Raw genomic sequence first — 19,910 nt, forward strand, 5'->3', positions numbered from 1 at the left:
TTAGTCCTCCAAGGTGAGCAGAAGCAGGCATTTTTGTAATGCCTTCCCTGCTGCCGTTGCCTAAAAAGCCGCGTCTGATGTTCTGCATGAGAGACAAATCCCATTTGTGTCCCGGGCAGTGGGCCTGGATCCGCCCAGCTTACAGTCAACACTGACACCCGTCCAGTAATCACCTTACGGTGTGTTCACACCGAACGCGATGGACGCGAACAAAACGCCCCAAACGCCCCTAATTTGACGCGTGCACATTCGCACCTCAACGCGTGTCCAAGAAAAATCCATATTTGACGCGCGTGAACCGGAAATGTGGGAGGAAGTTGTGCCAGACGGTATCTTTGCAAGATGGCAGCTGTCGAGCTAGCGCTTGAAGAGAGAGTCTCCCTTCTCTATGCACTGTGGAGAGCGGAGCAGCGGCGTAAAAGACGTCCTCGCCGTACCTGGGTCCATCAGGTCCTCCAGAGGCGTGAGCAGTTTGGTGAGTTTCACCATTTGCTCCAGGAGCTGCGCCTGGATGACGGCCGATTCCAGCGTTATCACCGTCTCTCACTCGGCCAGTTTGAGGACCTGCTTTCCTGCGTCGGTCCCAGAATCGCCCGCCTAGACGCCAATTACAGGCGCTCAATCCCACCTGCAGAGCGCCTGTCCGTCTGCCTGAGGTTAGTAAAAGTATTTAATACGGTAGTCCTTTATTGATACCTGTGCTAATATATGCTAAACCATCCATCTATACACTGCTAACATGGATGTGCTATGCTAACAGTGAATGCTCTCGGTGTTTACTGAGAGCAAACTGTGGTACGGAGACGACTGTTTATAATATTTCTAGTGATGCTCAGAAGCTCTCATCAAGTCCCGATTTAATTCGATTTATGCTGTTATCAGTGTTTGCAATGATAGCATGGCTGTGGTGTCCTATCAATGTATGCGCTCGGTGTTTGCTGATATCAAACTGTAGCATTAGGACCACTGAGTTAATCTTTGTAGTGATACTCACTCCTTTTTATTTAGACCTGGTTTAATTCTGGGATAGTTGAATATTTGTATATAATCACCGCAGACTGCTTTAGATTATATCTAATATATATCATGTAATTATCCTTATAATTACAAAATGTTTTATGTAAGATTTATGTTTTGTAATTTTGTAATTTCAATAATGTATTTTGTAACTGCAGTACACATAATACTCATTTTAAACAATTTTGTCCAGGTTCCTTGCCACCGGGGACTCCTTCAGGACCATCGCGTTCAGTTTTCGAGTCGGTGTGTCCACGGTGAGCCAGATCATCCCCCAGGTAGCGACGGCCATCTGGGACTGTCTAGTGGACGATTTCATGGCTGTGCCTTCAACTGAAGACTGGCGGTCCATCGCAGAGGGATTCCAGGAGCGCTGGAACTTCCCTCTCTGCTGTGGAGCTCTGGATGGGAAGCACGTCCAGACGAAGGCACCCCCCAACTCAGGATCCATGTTCCACAGCTACAAGGGAACTTTTTCCATTGTTCTCCTTGCGGTTGTGGATGCAGAGCATCGCTTCCGCGTCATTGATGTTGGGGGGTACGGGAGGACCAGCGACGGTGGTATTCTGGCCAACTCCACCTTTGGTCAGGCTCTTCGGGCTGGGACTCTCCATCTGCCTCCTGACCAGCCTCTACCTGGTGGAGAACACCGTGGAGCCCAGCCCCATGTCTTTGTGGCTGATGAAGCGTTCCCTCTGCGGCGTGAGCTCATGAGGCCTTTCCCTGGACGCCTCCTCCCTTTAGAGAAGAGGATCTTTAACTATCGCCTTTCCAGGGCCAGGATGATAGTGGAGGGTGCCTTCGGTATCCTCTCCTCACAGTGGAGGTTGTATCGGCGCGCCGTGGAGCTCCGTCCTGAAATTGCGGAGAAGTGTGTGAAGGCAACTTGTGTTCTCCACAATTTTCTGCGCTGTGTGGACGAGAGAGGGGCGCCTGCTGTGAGGGGTGTGGCACCTGCTGTGGTGGAGCCGTTGCAAGGCCTGGGACGTATGGCAGCAAACAACTCCTCCAGAGAGGCTGTCCTGGTGAGGGAGGAGTTCATGGCCCACTTCTCGGCGGAGGGAGCTGTGTCTTGGCAACCAAAGGAGTAGCCTGTTTGAAGTCCGAGTGACTTCCCCACAACGGCTCTTTTAAGAGCCACCCACAAACCTCTAAAGAGTGTTCCTGTCTTTTTAAATTTTTCTTAATAAATGGAGCTCTACTCCAAAATAAACTAACCTCTTTTTACTCTCTTAAGTAACTTGTCTTCACTATGTTCCTATATACAGTGTGGTGCAAAAGTTTGGGCAACCTTATTAATAGTCATTATTTTCCTGTATGAATCGCTGTTACAGTAAAAAATGTCACTTACATATATCATATAGGAGACACACACATTGATATACACTAAATATTTATTTTATTTCTCTTTTTTTGTGTTGCCAATTTATGCATCTGCTTGATTTAGTTTAAACAGTTATTGCACACTTTCTGTAAATCCAGTGAACTGCATTTCACTTCTCAAATATCACCGTGTGTGTCTCCTGTATGATGTATTTAACTGACAATTTCTATTGTGACAACCAACGATTTGTACAGGAAAATAATTACTTTTCACAATGTTGCCCAAACTTTTGCATCCCACTGTATTAGTATGTTTTATTATTAGTATAATATGAAATAAATTCTACTTGTGTCAAGTCGGGTGCCAATATTTGCTGTGTAGTAGAACAGAGACATTTGTCATTATAAATGTTTATTTGATAAAATATATAAATTCAGTAACAAAAACATTAAATATATGAAATTTAAGTATTTACAGAGAGACAGGAATAAAAAGGACCCAGCTTGGAGTGGAAGAGCCTCAGGGAGAAGGAGGAGAAAAATAAGAACATTGTTTCTGCCCTGGAGAGCCTGCTGCCTCATCAGAAAACTGCTGATCATTAGGGTCCAATGTTTCCAAATTTAACACAGCTGTGCTGTTTTCAAAAGCTAATTTATGAATGTGAAATTTCACGAATTCTCGTGTCTGAGGCGGCATGCTCTCCAGAGCAGGAACAAGGCTGAGGAGAAAATATTCTGTTGGAGACGGGCGTGGCCTCTTTAGGGACCCCAGGATGGCCAGCTCCACCGCCGATGGACCGTCCTGGGACCCGTCCCTCGCCCGCCTTCGAGCTGTCCTCCTCTGTGGGCCTGTAAAACACAGCACAAAACAACACAAAGTAATGAGAAGGCTGCTACTAGATTTTCATTTTCAAAATTGAAAAAACCAGGATATGAACAGATTGGTTGTAGATATTTAGTAAAGGTGATCACAAGGGGATTCAAGCAAGTAAAAAGCTATCAGTGCTTGATGTTCATACCTGTGGGTGCAGCAGCAGGAGCTGAGGGACCAGGGTCTGGGGAGCCAGGAGAAGAGACAGGGGAGGACTCTGCTGCATGATTACTTGACTCTATCAAGACAATATTAAATGTTAACAGGTTGAAGACAATAGTCATAGAGAATATTATATTATTATATACTTATATACTTTATTATTATATACAGTGGTCTCTCATTTATTGCAGCACATGAACAGTAGTCACAGTTCTCACAAGTTGATTCTCAAAGTGCAAACCTTAACCCTGACCCTATATGCACTATCTACCTGAGCTCGTCCCACACCTAATTAGATTGGGAGGATACCTACCACTCTGGACTGGAGTAATGGTTCCCCTATTTCAGAGCGAAAAGCTCACTGCAACTTCAGCTAATGTTGAAGCAGAGTTCAAGAACATTAAACATGGTCTGTTCAAGCATGAAAATCTCCCTATAAGGATAGATAAATTCATTGCACGTCATCTTGGTTTTATTGAAGGGAACATGCGGATCTGTTCTGCAAAACAAATACGAAAAGAAGCAGAGGTTGCCAGACAGGATGGTACAGCGAAGCGTCAGGATCCACACAAAGCCTTTGTGGAGCAGGAAGTGGATGATAACCCCTCTCAGGAGCCCAAAATTGACACAGACATGGACATTGAAGAAACAGCAGCTTTGGAAAACTGGAGAGGCCTTGCAGTTCCACCAAAGAAGAGGAAATTGACCTCATACCTCTCCCCTTGTCCTGAATGGCTCCACTCAGATCCAGCTGTGAAAAAGAAAAAAGTAAAGCTAGGGCTGTTAAAAAATGGAAATAATCAACAACCAGTAAAACTTGGCAAAGGACAACACTGTGTCATGAACACCTGTGCCTTTGATGCCTTCTGTCAAAGTCTGTGCTGCGCTTACTGTGACAGTCGTACTGCTCAAAACATGTTGAATAGTTCAGAGGAGAATAAAGTATTCCAGCTTGTGAAATCCCTTGCTTCAAAGGGTGTCACTCAACATGCCTATTCATTGAGGGCAGAGGTGCTGAGCTCAATATTCTGCCCTGTTCAGTTGAAGACTGGTGTTCATCGTGTTGATGCACAGTGCCATGTGTCCACAGTAATTCAAAAAACAATGACGGAAAATCCAAGTGTTCACTTCACAAGACAGTGTTCCTCCCAGTACTGCAAACTTTACACACCAAACACAAGGCAAATACCTTTTGTTTCCATTGATCTGTCAGTCCTCTCAGCTTCTGGCATAGCTCACCTTCAGTCTGCTGTTGAACAAGGGCTCAACCTTCCAGCATCGCCATGCCTAAGACCAATCGAAAGTCCTGATGCATCTCCAACAGCATTTAAAACAGATTCATCAGGAAAGCAACTTTGCACAGGGACTGTTTGTCACAGTTTCACCCTGAGAGAGCTTGTATGGATTGACACAGACCTTGGAAAATGCTCTACAGAAACTCTGGAGCACAGTTTTCACAGTCCAAAAAGGTTTTTGCTTACTGAATTCCCATCCACTCTGCTACTTCAAGGAGAGAAATTCACACTGAAAGCAGTCATTGCATTTCAGGAGGGCCCAACATCAGAAACACTCGGGCATTATATGACATTCTGTAACAGGACCCCGTACATCTGGGAGATGTATGATGACCTAAGAAAGGATGTAACCATAGCATCTGAAAACACCAGCGTATGTCCGCACGCTGTGCTCTACACAAAGGAATGATGGCAAGATTTCATGAAAGAAAGTCCTTTTCTAGTTTGTGAGTTAGATGGTGGAAATAGCTGTTATTTTTCAGTTATTGTATTAGACTTGTGAGGCTCAGACACTTCCATGTATTTACCTTTTCTAACAGGAAACATATATACTACATTGTTCTCGTAGTTTTGTATTTTGTTACCAGCAAATAAAGTTTTTTCTCCAACAGAATGCATTAATTATTTTAAATGCTATATTTAACCTAGTTTTTAAATAAGTTATAGCAGTTTGATTACTAGGTTTAAGAGTGTGATCATAAGAAAAAAATATCCAATGCTGGTTAATATCTCTCAATTTTTTTACAGTAAAGAAAGTGGCTGGTTGAGCTTTAGAAACTTTTGGTAATATCTTTAAAATGAAAGCGGCACAAACGACAATTTTAGCAGCACAAACACAGCACAAACCTGTGACATCAACTTTTGTTTGATTTGGGTGATGTGGGGGGCTGGTTGACCTTTTGACGTTTGCATTTTCATTAATATCTTTAAAACAGAGGCGGCACAAACGACAATTTTAGCAGCACAAACCAGCACAAACGTAGCACAGTTGATTGACACCAGTTTAGTTTGATTCCATTAATGTGGGGGGGGCTGGTTGACCTCGGATGACCTCTAGAAATTTTCTTGAATATCTTTAAAATGATAGCAGCACAAACGACAATTTGTGCAGCACAAACGGTTGATACCACTTTTGTTGGATTTGAAGAAGGTGGGGGGGCCAACTTCACTCACATCAAAGGATGGACTCTTTCATATAATACTAATGTTTCACAAACCTGTTGGCAAGGAGGTGTATCAGATTAAAATATGACGAGGACATTCATGCACGCTTTTATTTTTTTGGTTCATGACGTTTCCTTCGGCTCCACCATCAAAATGAAATGTTGTCTTTTTCAAAGGACCTGATTAAAAAAAGACAAATCTGCAGACCACACTGATGTTTCCCATGATGAAACCTGTTAAATGAACAATATTCAGGTGACTCTGCTTTGTTGTTTGTTCTGCTCAGAACTTTAGTGTTTCTCTGATGCGACGAACACGACGCCCTCCAGGGGCCGCTGGCACTTATTCTTCTGGAACTCTTGCTAACCGTGTGCATTTGAGCCATAAGATCTCCATCTGCAGAAACCTCTGCTTCTTAATGAAGCGCTCATCAGGAAAAATCAATCTGCTGCCGGCTCCGGGCCCTTAGTAATGAAAAGAATACGTCTGTTTCATATCGAGACTGGGACTGTGTGGCTGCAAACAGTTTAACACGTCCACATCGAGCACTGAGAGTCGCTGTGTCATGTAGTAGGACTTGATGCAATAAAGTTTCAGATGCATTATTAACAGACGTGGCTTAAATTAAGTAAAGTGTAATAAAGCTGTGAGTGTTCAGCTGTCGTCATGAGGAAGAGTATGTCACTGTTTTTACAGGATAACGAAGGTTCACTTGTTTGAAAGTCTGCTGACATCTTTCCCGTGAAGACGGAGAGACGAAGAAGAGCTTTGTCTGCAGAGGAAGAAATGGCTGATGAGTCTGGTCGCTGTGGACTACCCTGCTGGTAATTATGGGATGTCTGCTGGAAGTCTCAGAGATATGATGAGGGGAAAATCCATTCGGTGTCCACCTCGTCCTTTGGGGGACGGGTGGAGGTGAACGTTGGGTCGCAGGCAGACTGTGACATTTGCGGGCGCTCTGGGCTCTACGTCCTCCTGAACATGAAGGAGGCTTCTCGTCTGCCCCCACTTTAAAGGACGACTTCCTGCATCTGTTGTTTTCCTGTAGAAGAAGAGACAAAGAGTTGGAGACAGAAATGGTTAAAAACAAACTCATGGGAAGGCGTCATGGTGGGATACTGAGACTGTGACATTTGAGGCTCGTTGTTGATGAAGTGGAAATTACACGGTTAAACTTTTGGTGAATCCAGACGTGGTGAGTCATCTTATGACTTTCACAAGAGTGATAACGTTCATGTCAGAGTTTTGCGTCCCTATAGAAGTTACGTCTTTCCTTTTGTTCAGCTGCTCTGCAGTTACAGCGTCTCAGAGAGAAAAGCCCTTTTCACTTGTAACGACTACAGCCGATATCCTGGAGGTGCCGTCTGCCTGTCTGTGAGGAGAGTGGCTTTCTGGGGTGAATCCTCCTCTTTGCTGAGGTCCTACATCACAGAAGGGCCACGCTGGTCTGAGTGGAGCCTTTAGGACCACAGTGAGCTCAGTCTGTGGGTGGTGCTGGGTGCTTTGACTCCACAACGACACCACAGCTGCTTGTCGATGGGGCAAAATGTCCTTCCTTATCTGGAGAGCTGACACAGTTTGTGAAGCTCTGTTAGAGATCAGAAGAACACAGCTGGGCGGCCGTGCCTACTGCAGCGATGTCCTCCATCTCAAAGGATATTCCTTTAAACATGTGTCTGTGTTTATTCATCTTCATCTCCTGAACAGTTTTTCTGCATGAAGGCTAACCTGCAACAGCTGTCAAACTGACCATCTGTTATCAGTTGTTGCCACACCCATAGATAAGGTTAGCCCTCTTCCACATCCTCGTATTGTGAAATGACCTGCGTTTGTTTAGATTTTTGTTGTCACGCTGAGCAGACTGACACCCTGCATGCTGCATGTGAAACCAGCAGAGGTTTTACATGCGCTGACTGTGCGCTCTTCTTTCTCTTTATTACAGATCAGAACGTATCGTATGCACATGCTGGGTGCAGTTTGTAAGCAGCGGAAAAGCTAGCACTCACTGAATCCTGCAGTTTGATGAATAAAGAGTTTGTCTCTTTCAGTCTTCTGGTTGTGCAGATGAACACACTCCATGTTTTTATTCTTGGTTCTGCTCGAGCAGCTTTGCACGAGTCAGATTATCAAAATAATATCTCTGTCATGGTCCTGGGTCGGTGACCCAGCGCTTTTAGTTTGTTATCATTTTCTAGTTTATCATGATGATGATGATGATTATTATTGTTTGAGTTCTATGTGTTATGTTTGGTCTGCCTCTGAGCCTGCGTCTGTGTCCCTGTCTGTCTATGGTGTCACCCCGTCTGTTTGTCAATCTGTCTGTTTAGTTCTGTGTCTTGTTTGGTTCCCTGTGTCTGAGTTTCCTGTTTTATTGTGAAGGTCTCTGTCTGATATGAGTGTGTTCTGTTTACGTTTCCCCTGTCCCGTCAGCTCTGATTCCTCCCAGCTGTGTTGCCCTCCTGTCTCTCATCCCCTGATTACTGGTGTGTGTATTTAAGCCCTGTGTGTTCTCCTGCCTGTTGCCGGTTCGTCTGTGTTACTTCGTGTCAGTCTGCGTTACCCTGAGTTCCACGGTGTCCTGTTCCTCGTCTGCGTCTCTCTGCTTCTCATCCCTTTGTTGTATGCTTCCAGGTCTGTTATTTTAGTTCTCCCAGTTTAGGTGTCTTCAGTTATTTGTCATGCCCCACTGCTTGTCTGCCACTACACCTTTGTAAATAAACCTCATTAGCATCTCATCCACTGCTTGCATCTTGGGTCCTTCTTCCAACTCCACACGGCTCGCCTCGGCAGCCGTGACAGTACGAACCGGCCACAATGGACCCAGCAGCATTCAACCCGCCCGAGGAGCTCCAGGAGGATATTATTTATTCTGTGGACCGTCTAATTACTTTATGGCTGGGGCATGAGGAGAAGGGATTCTGCCAAGCCATAGCTAATCGATTGGAGCGACTGGTTTCCGGTCTCCCCTGGCTGCTCAGCTCACTCCACCCACTTGTTCATAATTTCTTTCTGAACGAGCTGCACCTTCACCCCCCTACCGCTCGTCTGCTCAGCCCACCGGAGGATATGCAGTCCGAACTGCCGGATGTGGAGTTACCCGGCCAGTCGGAGCGTTCTCCGAGGAGGAAGCAACGTTCGCGTCGTAGACGCCTCACCCCACAGCCGGGTGGTGGGACTTCGGAACCGCCGGCTGTGGTGAGTGAAAAAGACACTCTTTCTGTTTCACCAGACTTTGGGACTGTTAATTCTGGGGCTGTGTTTATTCAGTTAGCCGCCCGGCCTCAAGCGCAGTTAGCCGCCCGGCCTCAAGCGCAGTTAGCCGCCCGGCCTCAAGCGCAGTCTCCAATTCCACCACCGTCGTCGTCCCAACCATTATTTCAGTCACCCTCAGTTCAGCCTCCTGTTCAGCAGCCACTAGCCCTGCATCCTGTGTCACTTGCTACTCCGGTACGACAAGCTCAGTCAAATCAATCTGAAAGGAACTGTGTTTCATCCGTTTGTTCTAAGCAGAGAGACAAACCTAATAATAATGTAATCATTCCTAAAAAGCTGGCTAGTTCAGAGACTGTGACGCACTCCAGGGCCTCCCCAGAGGCTGAGTTTCAGCCCTCAGCCCACTCTGGACCCCTGGAGGCTAGGAACCCAGCTGAGGACTGCACCCGGCTGTCACTGCCTGAGCAGAGTCAATGCTCTGTGCAGCTGCAGTCTGCTATGTGTTTGCCAGGGGCCACCGTGCCTGCTGGTTCTGTTCTGTCCCCGCCAGAGGTCCCCGCACCTGCTGGTTCTGTTCTGTCCCCGCCAGAGGTCCCCGCACATGCTGGCTCTGTTCTGTCCCCGCCAGAGGTCCCCGCACCTGCTGGTTCTGTTCTGTCCCCGCCAGAGGTCCCCGCACCTGCTGGTTCTGTTCTGTCCCCGCCAGAGGTCCCCGCACCTGCTGGTTCTGTTCTGTCCCCGCCAGAGGTCCCCGCACCTGCTGTTTCTGAGACTGTGTCAGCTGGAGGGCCCGAGGAGCCCGTCCAGCTTTCTGCCTCGTCAGCTGGGGGGCCCGAGGAGCCCGTCCAGCCCCATGACTCGTCAGCTGGAGGTTCAGGAGAACCTAGCCAGCTTCCTGCCTCGTCAGCTGGAGGGGCCCGAGGAGCCCGTCCAGCCGCCAGCTGCAGCCTCACCCACGCCGCCGGCAGCAACAGCAGCTTCAGCATCCTCAGCGTCGCCTGGTCCAGCTTCAGCATCCTCAGCGTCGCCTGGTCCAGCTTCAGCATCCTCAGCGTCGCCTGGTCCAGCTTCCGCTTCAGCTGCCTCATCCTCGCCTGGTCCAGCTTCCACTGCAGCAGCCTCCTCATCAGCATCATCAGCGTCGCCTGCAGCAGCCTCCTCATCAGCTTCATCAGCGTCGCCTGGTCCAGCCTCTGCTTCAGCTTCACCCGCTTCGTCTGGTCCAGCCTCCGTGTCTTCATCCTCTTCGTCTGGTCCAGCCTCCGTGTCTTCATCCTCTTCGTCTGGTCCAGCCTCCGTGTCTTCATCCTCTTCGTCTGGTCCAGCCTCCGTGTCTTCATCCTCTTCGTCTGGTCCAGCCTCCGTGTCTTCATCCTCTTCGTCTGGTCCAGCCTCCGTGTCTTCATCCTCTTCGTCTGGTCCAGCCTCCGTGTCTTCATCCTCTTCGTCTGGTCCAGCCTCCGTGTCTTCATCCTCTTCGCCTGGTCCAGCCTCCGTGTCTTCATCCTCTTCGTCTGGTCCAGCCCCCGCATCAGCTCCAGCGTCGCCTGCAGTGGCCTCCTCTTCAGCATCACCAGTTTCGTTTGGCCCAGCCTCTGCATCAGCTTCGTCTTCGCCTGGTCCAGCTTCGGCCTCCGCCTCAGCTTCATCAGCTTCGCCTGGTCCGGCTTCAGCCTCCGCCTCAGCTTCACCCGCTTCGCCTGGTCCGGCTTCACCTCCGCCTGGTCCAGCCTCCGCCTCACCTGGTGCCGCAGGGATCACGCCACCTTCAGGTCCCAAACTGCCGCCTCAACGTCATCGAGCATTTGTCAGGCCGCTTGTTGGGCGTCGTCACCACCGTGGCCGCCCTCCGGACTTCTGTTGCCGCCCCCGCCTTCCGCGTGGACGACCTCCTACACGTCGCCACTGCCGTCCGCACGGTCGGCCCCCAGAACTACTTCCTCGCCGCTGTTGCCGTCCGCACGGTCGGCCCCCAGAACTGCTTCCTCGCCGTTGCCGTCCGCACGGTCGGCCCCCAGAACTGTTTCCACGCCACTGCCTACTGCGTGGCCGGCCTCCGGACCTGCCCCACTGCCGCTGCCATTCGCATGGTCGGCCTCCGGAACTGAACTGTTTTGGCCTCCTGCGCTGTCGGCCCCCTGAACTTGGCCATCTGGGCCTTTTTGGACTCTGTCCCTCCGTCCTGGGCCTCGGCAGCCGTGACAATCTCTTTATCTCATTCTGCACCTTTGTATCTGAAGCCATCAGGCACGCCTGGTCTTCATATCCTCGAGGGAAAAAGGGAAAAGCCAGCCTGTGTTCAGAGGAGGAGCCAATCCTTGCTTTTGAAAGTTGTTAATCCAGTTAACCCTGGAAACAGAGCAGCTCAGATCACCCTGACATCATGCCTGTGATGAGTGGACGGACACTTCTGCACTCATATTTGAGTTGTCTAATGATTCCATATCCTAAAGTCGTACAGGATGTAAATCTCTCCTGTTACAAGTGTAGTAAAAAGGTTCTGTGTAGCTTCAGGGAACCAAATGTAGATCAAATAGAAAGCGCTGGACGGGCTCATTAATGTCAGATATTACAGATGTTATCAGTACGGCTCCTTTTCTTCCCCTCAGCAACAGCAGATCATTTCTTTGCCGTGAACTCTCGCAGCTGACTGCTGTTATTTGTGGTTTGTTTGGTCGCGTAATAATAATGAAAATAATGAGTTTACCTGGCCGGAAATGCATGAAATCAATCGACGGTGCGCACAGACACAGATGTCTGAGATATCGTTCTCGCACTGGCCTCATACTCAGATGATTTCAGAAGCAGCTCTGCAGATTGACGCCGTTTGTGTTAATGACTGAATTTTGAGATTTACCTTCATCACCTGCAGGCTCATGATATCACTGATGTCACTAACACTGGTAGCATTGATTGGCTGTTGTGCCAGAGGGACCCACAGCACAGTGTTACGGGTGCAGGTTTACAGAGAGCACAAAGTGTGCAGTAATTAAAACTCATCTCGGCTGCCTCGGGCATCCTTCTTCATCACCCGGATCCTCCCTCAGCACCACAGCCCTCTCTTCCCTAAACCTCGATCATACTTAGCTGTGGGTCAGAGCTTCTCCACGGCCCCCTCCCACTTCCCCTGTAAAGCCCAGAACTGCTGCGGAGGCAGAAGTGGAAGCCGGTTTGTGGGGAAATCTCCCAGCGGCTGGCTGTAATCAGCGTTCCTGCTGCCTTGCTGCATCCTCCCCTGTGGATTTATCGGTCTGGAAAAGCTTTGGGACGCTAACATTAGGCACCGGCTGAGATGGAGTCCAGCCCAGAGACCCAGAAATTCAATTCTAGCAATTGGAGCAAAAGCACGGCACAATGTCTCGGCTTGATAGTGGCTGATATGCTGACCTCAGGTCTGCTCCGGGGCTCACCGCTCGCTGAATCTGAAATTTATACCGTCTGTATCTGGCTCATCTGAATAAATTGAAGCGGTTAGTGGAATTGGGTTTGTTGAACTCCTGACAGATCTCTGAGAAGCTGCTTTTCGACATAAAGAGGCGTCCCCGAGCACACACGGAGCATCACTCTCTGACTCTTGTTGCTCTTTGAAAGCAGCAGCCTTTGTTTCGTGCCCGCTGCAGTCTAATAACCCCAATAAGTGTTTGTTTATGATAACCTGCCTGGTCTGTTGCCACGGCTCGTTACAGAGCTCCTTCTGCATGTCGGGCACCTCCACGAATACCAATGCGACAGAGAGATGTGCCGCGTTAACTCGTTTGTCACCGCGTCAACAATATTAATGCCTTTCCTACAGACTTGATAAAGACCGCTCCCCCGGCGGAGTTTAATGTGCTGGAGTGCAGTTGTCGCCACGGCGGCATGGACACCGGGTTCCTCAGACCGGCCCCGAGAACCACAAACCTCTCGCTTTCTTTAAGTTAGATGTCGTCATACTGCGAGATCTTTGTTTTTGAATCTTCAGCTTTAGTTTTCATGTAAAAGGAGCTAAAAATGGAAAAAAACCTTTTATGATGGCAACAACAAACAAACGACAGAGAAATGGTATTTTGCCAATATTTTTCAGATTTGGTGTTTTTTTTTCTCCAAATTCACTTAAAATAAGAACTGAAACTGTTAACAAGTGTGGCTCAGGATGCAGATTTTACTTTTTTGTGTTGTTATTACGCCTGCTTTTGATAAATTACTGACAAATGTCTGAAAATGAGGCGAGAGAAACGAGAACTTGACAGCCACTCACAGCTTGTTTCAAGTAAACACTTCTTTGTTAGTAGGCCTGTATTTATCTGAGTTTTCTACCCATGAAAAGCAGCTGTGAGAATGTACAGTGTGTGGAGAGTCCTTCCTTTTATTAAATGTGTCATAATCAAAAGACACGATTATTGATTTTAGTAGCTCATCAAAGCTGCTGATACTGAGTTTGTGGAGAGTCTTTAGGGGATGTTCTTGACCATAAACTGTGTTTTGAGCCTCAAGCTGATGCTGCTACCAAACAGACTGTTCTTTTTAAGGAAAATTGGATCTTTTAATGTCTCATTTGAAATGTTTCCTTTGTTTTACAGAAGTTTGATTGAATCTGTTATTTCTTTCTGCATCGCTGCCTGGTTTGGTAACACGACTCTGAAGAACAAGGTGGGGACTTTTCAAGACGGGCTTATTGTCCATCTATAACCAGCACTGAGGAAGGCTCATGTTATTGTTAATTGTTCGAACCATCAACTTCACAGTGAGTTTGACATGTTGCCCTCTGGCTGTTGTTTTAGAGCACCTGTGAGGAAGACCAAAAGACTCCAGGTTTCCTTTATCCTGCCTCGTTAATGGTAAATAACCATCTCGTTTTGTGTATTCTTATTGGTGCCCTGGCTGCTAAACTAAAGGCTTTTAAACGTATAGACTGCATGTAAAGCAGAGCTTCCCAAAGTGTGGGGCCCGCCCCCTGGGGGGGCACAGAGCCATTGCAGGGGGGGCACGGTATGAAAAGGAAAAAAAAAAGAACTCTTGGACACTGCTAGCATAATGGACAGGTTTTTGACGGGGCTCCCACACAAATGCAAAGCAGGAGATGAAGCATCACTGAATATGTTTTCAAGCCAAAGGCTAGAAAATACGGTAAAGCATGTCTCCCCTTTGGCTTCACCTGCACAAGTGTCATTAATTTGTTCTTTTTAGAGAGAAGCAAGCCATACTTGTTCAGTCTTCTTCTACTTGTACGCTCATGAACTTTAACCTTTAACATGCTAACTGAATTAGAGTCTGAGATGGAGCTCTTGGGTCTCTCTGCAGGTTCACTGAGCACTGTATGATTTGAAGTTGGGTAGACTTGCTAGAACCTCAACTCCTGGAATGATTCTAGCGTTGTGCTAACAATCCAGAATGATATTGGCCTTTAAGGTTTGACACAGAAGTTGCAGGGTAGTTTCTCTGAAGCCTCAAAAAGGCAAAATGAAACTAATATAGTCAAAAAAGTCCAATCAATGTGTTTCCAAAGCTGTCTAGTTTCATAGCTACCCTGTATAGGACCAATATGCCATATATTCTGGATAAATGTACCGTATTTTCACGACCATAAGACGCACCGTACTAAAAGGCGCAGTCTCAGTTATGTGTGCCATTACTGTATTTAACACACACATAAGGCGCACCTGATTATAGGGCGCATACAAGTGTGCGTATTTAAAAATGAAGCGGGAGCAAAACTGAGTTTGGTACTCACATTTTTATTACCGGTAATCGTCATCAATCAAACCCATCGAAGTCCTCATCCTCTGTGTCTGAACAGCTGCGCTAAATCTCCATCAAACATTCCAGGTTCACTTTCTTCACCGTCAGAGTCACTTTCCGTGCCGTGCGGCTCCTCGGAAATGATGCCGGCTTTTGCGAAAGCTCGAACAACAGTGCCAGCAGACATGTTAGCCCAAGCATCTACAATCCATTCGCAAATTGTGGCGTAACTCGCCCGGCGCTGCCTTCCACTCTTAGTGAAACTGTGGTCTCCATCAGTCATCCATCGCTCCCACGCCGCTCGCAGCCTTACTTTGAACGGCCGGTTCACACCGATGTCCAGCGGTTGGAGTTCCTTTGTCAGGCCTCCTGAATGACAGCAAGCTCAGAGTTCATTTGCTTCACTTGTTTTTTCACATCGGCTGTGAGATGGGCACGCATAGAGTCACAGATCAACAGCGATGGTGATGCGTGGAAAAAACCACCTGGTCTCCTTACACACACCTCCCTCAGCCACTCTTTCATCATTTCCTCATCCATCCAGCCCTTTTCATTTGCCTTAATGATGATTCCTGCTGGAAACTTCTCTTTAGGCAAAGTCTTTCTCTTAAAAATCACCGTAGGTGGCAGTTTCTGTCCATTAGCATGGCAGCCAAGCACAACAGTAAAAGAAGACTTTTCGTGCCCCGTTGTGCAGATCGCTACCGTGCTGGTCCCTTCTTCTCCACAGTGTGACTGACCGGGATGTCGAAAGTGAGCGGCACCTCGTCCATGTCAGTGATGTGGCTGGGCTGGATGTGTTTGTCGGCGATGTGTTTGCTGCAGTAGGAGCGGAAGATGGCCAGCTTTTCATTATAATCCGCTGGAAGTTGCTGCGCTACCGTAGTCCTGGTCCGGATGGAAAAATGGCACCGTTTCATGAAACCAAAGCACCAAGACGGACCTCCTCGGAAATGTTCAATTTTCATTTCTTCTGCTAGCGAAACTGCTTTTAGTCGAATGGTGACCGTCGAAACGCTTCTCCCACTCGTTCTTTGCTCGATGATCCACTGCTCGAGTCTTTCCTCCAACTCGGGCCACCTCGCCTTATGTCCGCGGAAACTCAGCTGCGTCTTCTTGACCTGTCGGAGCTCGTTTTCCAGCTTCCTCCACTTGCGAACCATCGATTCATTAATCTTAAATTCTCTCGCGGCTGCTCGATTTCCATGTTCCTCCGCGTAGCTGATGGCCTTCAGTTTAAACTGTGCTTCATAAGCGTGTCTCTTTGCCATTTTCAGGGTTGTTAAAACAACGATGTTCCGCGTAACGCACATACCTGTCCTTTTATACAGGTATGTGCGATTGTCCCGGTATATACAATCAACGCCCAGACTTCACCCTTTAGCGCTCTCATGGTGTTCTCTACTACGTCCTCCTTACAACACACAGGGCGCACTGCACTATAGGGCGCGCCGCACTTTTTAAAGAAAATCTAAGGCTTTTATGTGCGCCTTATAGTTGCGAAAATACGGTAGACTTTCTATGAACCAAAAAAATGGTTGTCTGAGAAATCCACGTCAAACCGCTCGGCTCCATTCGCTCCAGCAGAAAATGTTTGCCTTCTGGTTGAATTCAGATGCTATAATGACATTTTACTGGTAAGATTCAAGGGAGTAACGATACAAAAACTCGGCAGCAGAATGAAATGTCAGCGCTCGACTGCTGTGGAGTCTTAATGTGGCCGAGCTCCGTGATTCGTCGGTCAGGTCACGAGAGTTTGTTTGGGGAGTGAGGATGAGCGGCTGTGTCCCCGCTGCTCTGCGTTTACTGCAGAGCATGGCTGTCTCCATCTTTTCACGACTATTGTATGAATTTCCCAGAGGAACCCACCCGAGGGATCAATAAAGTTTCATCTAATCTACTTTCACATCATTGTTATAAAATCACGTAGTTAAAGCCGTTTCTTTTCTTTTCTTTAGCCTCGCTGGTTAGCAGGACTCACTTCAGAAGTGAAGTTGCAGACAAAGTGATTTCATTGATCCTGCTGTCACAATGAAAGTGACCACCCACCCACCTACAGTGCCCTCTCCTATCACGGCATTACGGCGCTCCACACAGACGAAATGCTCTATAACAACTTATTAAAGAACACAAATGAGAGTCAAAGATGTTAAACCAGCCTACAAGAAGTCCCAATCCCATCGAGCATGCACCTTGATGCTGGGACAAGCTCGATTTGTGGAGCCACCACTCTGCAACCCACATGATCAAAAGATTCTTCTAACAGCACCCCAGAGCATGTCTGCACAATATTCGGCCGTGACAGTGAGAGCAGTGAGTCTGCTGAGTCTGCAGGAAACATTTCCCTGAAGTCAAACGGCTGAATGTTTAGAAAAAGACTTCTGCAGCAGCCTCGTCGCAGAGCACTGAGAGACCGAGGCTCTGGAAAGCACACAGAGCGAGTGGTGTGCGTGCGTGTGTGTGTCATAAACCCGTATACACGGTTGCAGTGTGAGGACCTGTCTTGTGCACCTGCTCCCTGTAGCAGTGGCTGAATGTTCAGGCGTGTTTGAAGGTGAGAGCTGGGTTAGGATTATGTTATTAATGGTTGTATTTAATCTTGAACTAAGTCAACGGGAAATTAATTCCAGTCAGTGCGAGGTGAAGTCTCAGATTGTTTCATCCTTTCTGCGGTGCTTGGATTGTTGTCATGGAAACAGTGCTTTCCAGCCTCCTGAGTATGTTTGTGATCATGTCCTGCTCGACTTCTTAATTTATGATGAAGAAAAAGGAGACTGTGTAAAACCAAAGACTTCAGTTTTTTTCCTATTTTTCTTTTTTTTTTTTTTATGTTTTCATTAATTAATTTTCTCTCCATGAAGCCTGAAAGGTCGAGCGCAGGGTTTGCCCGAGTTGCTGGGAGCACCTCAGGTTTCTGTCATTGCAAACGTAGTTTCACGTCTCACCTCAGCTGTTTGTTTTCTTATTGTTTTATTTATTAGAAAAGAGATCAAACAAAAAACAAACGATAAAAAGAAAATTGTACTAATCGGTCAGTTTCCCTGAGACCGCATCAATTATTTAGTCAAAGAAACAAACACACCTGAGCTGCTGGTATTGCAGGTAAAGTCTGCTCGCAAAAAACCCAGCAAAAATTCAGACAATTTAAAAGCCACTTTACAGATACATAGTTAGCTTACAGAGTTTTATCACAGGTGTATCGAAGGGTCGGGGCACACCTGTCACTTAACTAAAGTCCTCAGTAACTACATACATAGCAAAAAAGTGCAATAAAGTACAAAAAATTGAAAATCATTTGTTTGGTTTTTAGACATATTTCTAGTTACAGAATAGATTTCAGAGGTTTGTCCCTCAAAACTGTAAATGCAAAAAAGTTGCACAAAATAGTTTACAGGAAATTTATTTGGAGTGTCTTTGTAGTTTTATTTTTGAGATGTTTTTTATAAACTTTAAGAAAAACGAAAATAAATATTATTTGAAAAAAAAACAGCATCAAAATAAACTATTTCCAACAGTGAAATTTAAGTTTGAGCCTCCCAGAAACTTTACAGAAGGGACATAAAGTCAAACATGACTTTCAAAAACACCAGTAAACCTTTGAAAGGTCCTGCAGGGAGAAAACTACATTTCCCACAGAAAATGGCGTCACTTCCGGTTTTTGAAGGTAATAGCGGCCATGCCATAGTTTGCGCTGACCTTTATTCCAGTGTAGGAAGTGCTATGAACAGCTGATCGGCAAAGCGTGTTTCTGGATTTTAATGGTTTTGTTGTCGCCAACGCTTTTTATGCGATTTTTGCAAAAAGCCATTTGTGGATGAGACCGTGACCTACGACAAGTTGAATGTATGTTACGTAAGAACAACTGCTCTGGTTTCATATGGGAAAAAATTATTGCGCTATCTTATGTGTTTGCAATTCTACTGGCATTTAAAAATAGCTACACAAAACAGAGCGTGCATGCGCCGATGGGCTTAAAAAGATGTGCTGGTGACATTAATAAGTTTTTAACTTCCACAGTCTGTATTATTATTAACATTTTTATAGCTTTCCTTTGTGGTCTTAAATAATCTGCTTTCATATAAACATCTTTTGGTTTCAGGCTTGTTTCACACTACAAGCATCATTGGTGTCATCATGCTACAGCTTTCACACACACTCGTGTGTTGTTGTTTTTGGATCCAGAGAATATGCAGGTCACAGCTTTACTTCCTCCGAACTGACTTTGTGTTTCACTGCGACTGCCTGCGACAGGTCGCAGGTCTGACCTCCGTCTTCAAAGCAAACATTTCAAAGGCCACAGGATTGCATGTTGGTTGGACACGGTTGCAGTAACGTTGGTCGTGCTGCTGCGACTGGAACAGAAAGCGCCACACAAACCTCTTTAAATCAGTTCCCTCCACCCAGAACATTAACTTCATTTTAGCTCACAGCTTGAAGGCGTCACTTTGGATACTGACCCAAAAAGTAACTGGGGGAGGGGGGAAAAATCATTAAACTAAACAGCACTCTTATAGGCAGAGTGAAACGTTTGGGGTGAAGGTCTCAACACTCTGAGCTGCTCTAAGTTTTCTAATAGTCAAACCAGTAAACCTGGACACTGTCCCATTAAAAGTTTGTGTTCAGCACTTTGGAACAAACCGAAAGTCTCAAAGTGCCCGAGGACCCGAGAGGCTCGATCACAAGGCTGAAGTAGGTCAGACAGGTAGTCTTTTTTTAAGACAATAAAGAACTTTAAAGAAAAGTAAAAGCATTTTAAAATCAATACATAACCTGACAGGTAACCAGAGAAAACAGGAGTGATGGGCAGGAGTGAAGGTGTCATCAATCATCCGGTCCACACATGGGAACAAGCATCAGAATAGAATAGAATAGAATAGAATAGAATAGAATGCCTTTATTGTCACTATACAGTTGTACAATGAGATACAGAGCATCTCCTACTCAGTGTAAACATGCTGGGGGGGGGGTACAGTTCTGCAGCGCTATATACATATGGACAGTATTAACATAGGGAAAAAGATATATATATATATATATATATATATATATATATATAAAATGTACAAATATACAAGCCGGTTTTTAAAAAAAGTAATATGTAATAAATAGTGTTGTGTATATACAGTTGAGTTATTGCACATAGAATT

The 19,910-nt window shown here is 46.4% G+C and overlaps 1 protein-coding gene and 1 long non-coding RNA gene across 13 annotated transcripts in view; one reads left to right on the forward strand and one right to left on the reverse strand.

The window, feature by feature from the left end:
* The window catches only part of LOC146370095 (general transcription factor II-I repeat domain-containing protein 2-like), a 37,127-nt gene that overhangs the window by 10,065 nt on the left and 7,152 nt on the right, over positions 1-19,910 (forward strand). For 2 of the 12 annotated variants that reach the window (XM_084911014.1, XM_084911015.1), the window contains exon 1: positions 8,647-9,027. The exons of 5 other annotated variants lie outside the window; for them this stretch is intronic. In XM_084911014.1, the coding sequence (XP_084767140.1) occupies positions 8,647-9,027 (381 nt within the window). Of the gene's footprint in view, positions 1-8,646; positions 9,028-13,604; positions 13,863-16,939; positions 17,318-19,910 lie in introns of those variants that run through there. 5 more of the 12 variants (XR_014797445.1, XM_084911011.1, XR_014797444.1 and 2 more) reach the window with 5 other exon arrangements.
* LOC146370096 (uncharacterized) lies at positions 3,109-8,482 on the reverse strand. The gene is made up of 4 exons (XR_014797447.1): positions 8,393-8,482; positions 4,222-6,874; positions 3,360-4,124; positions 3,109-3,189 (listed from the first exon to the last, which is right to left on the reverse strand). It is a non-coding gene; the product is annotated as an uncharacterized LOC146370096 (long non-coding RNA).

The sequence above is a fragment of the Perissodus microlepis genome, chromosome 17 (assembly GCF_051167445.1).
Source record: "Perissodus microlepis isolate ML-2025 ecotype Zambia chromosome 17, ASM5116744v1, whole genome shotgun sequence".
Taxonomy (NCBI): domain Eukaryota; kingdom Metazoa; phylum Chordata; class Actinopteri; order Cichliformes; family Cichlidae; genus Perissodus; species Perissodus microlepis.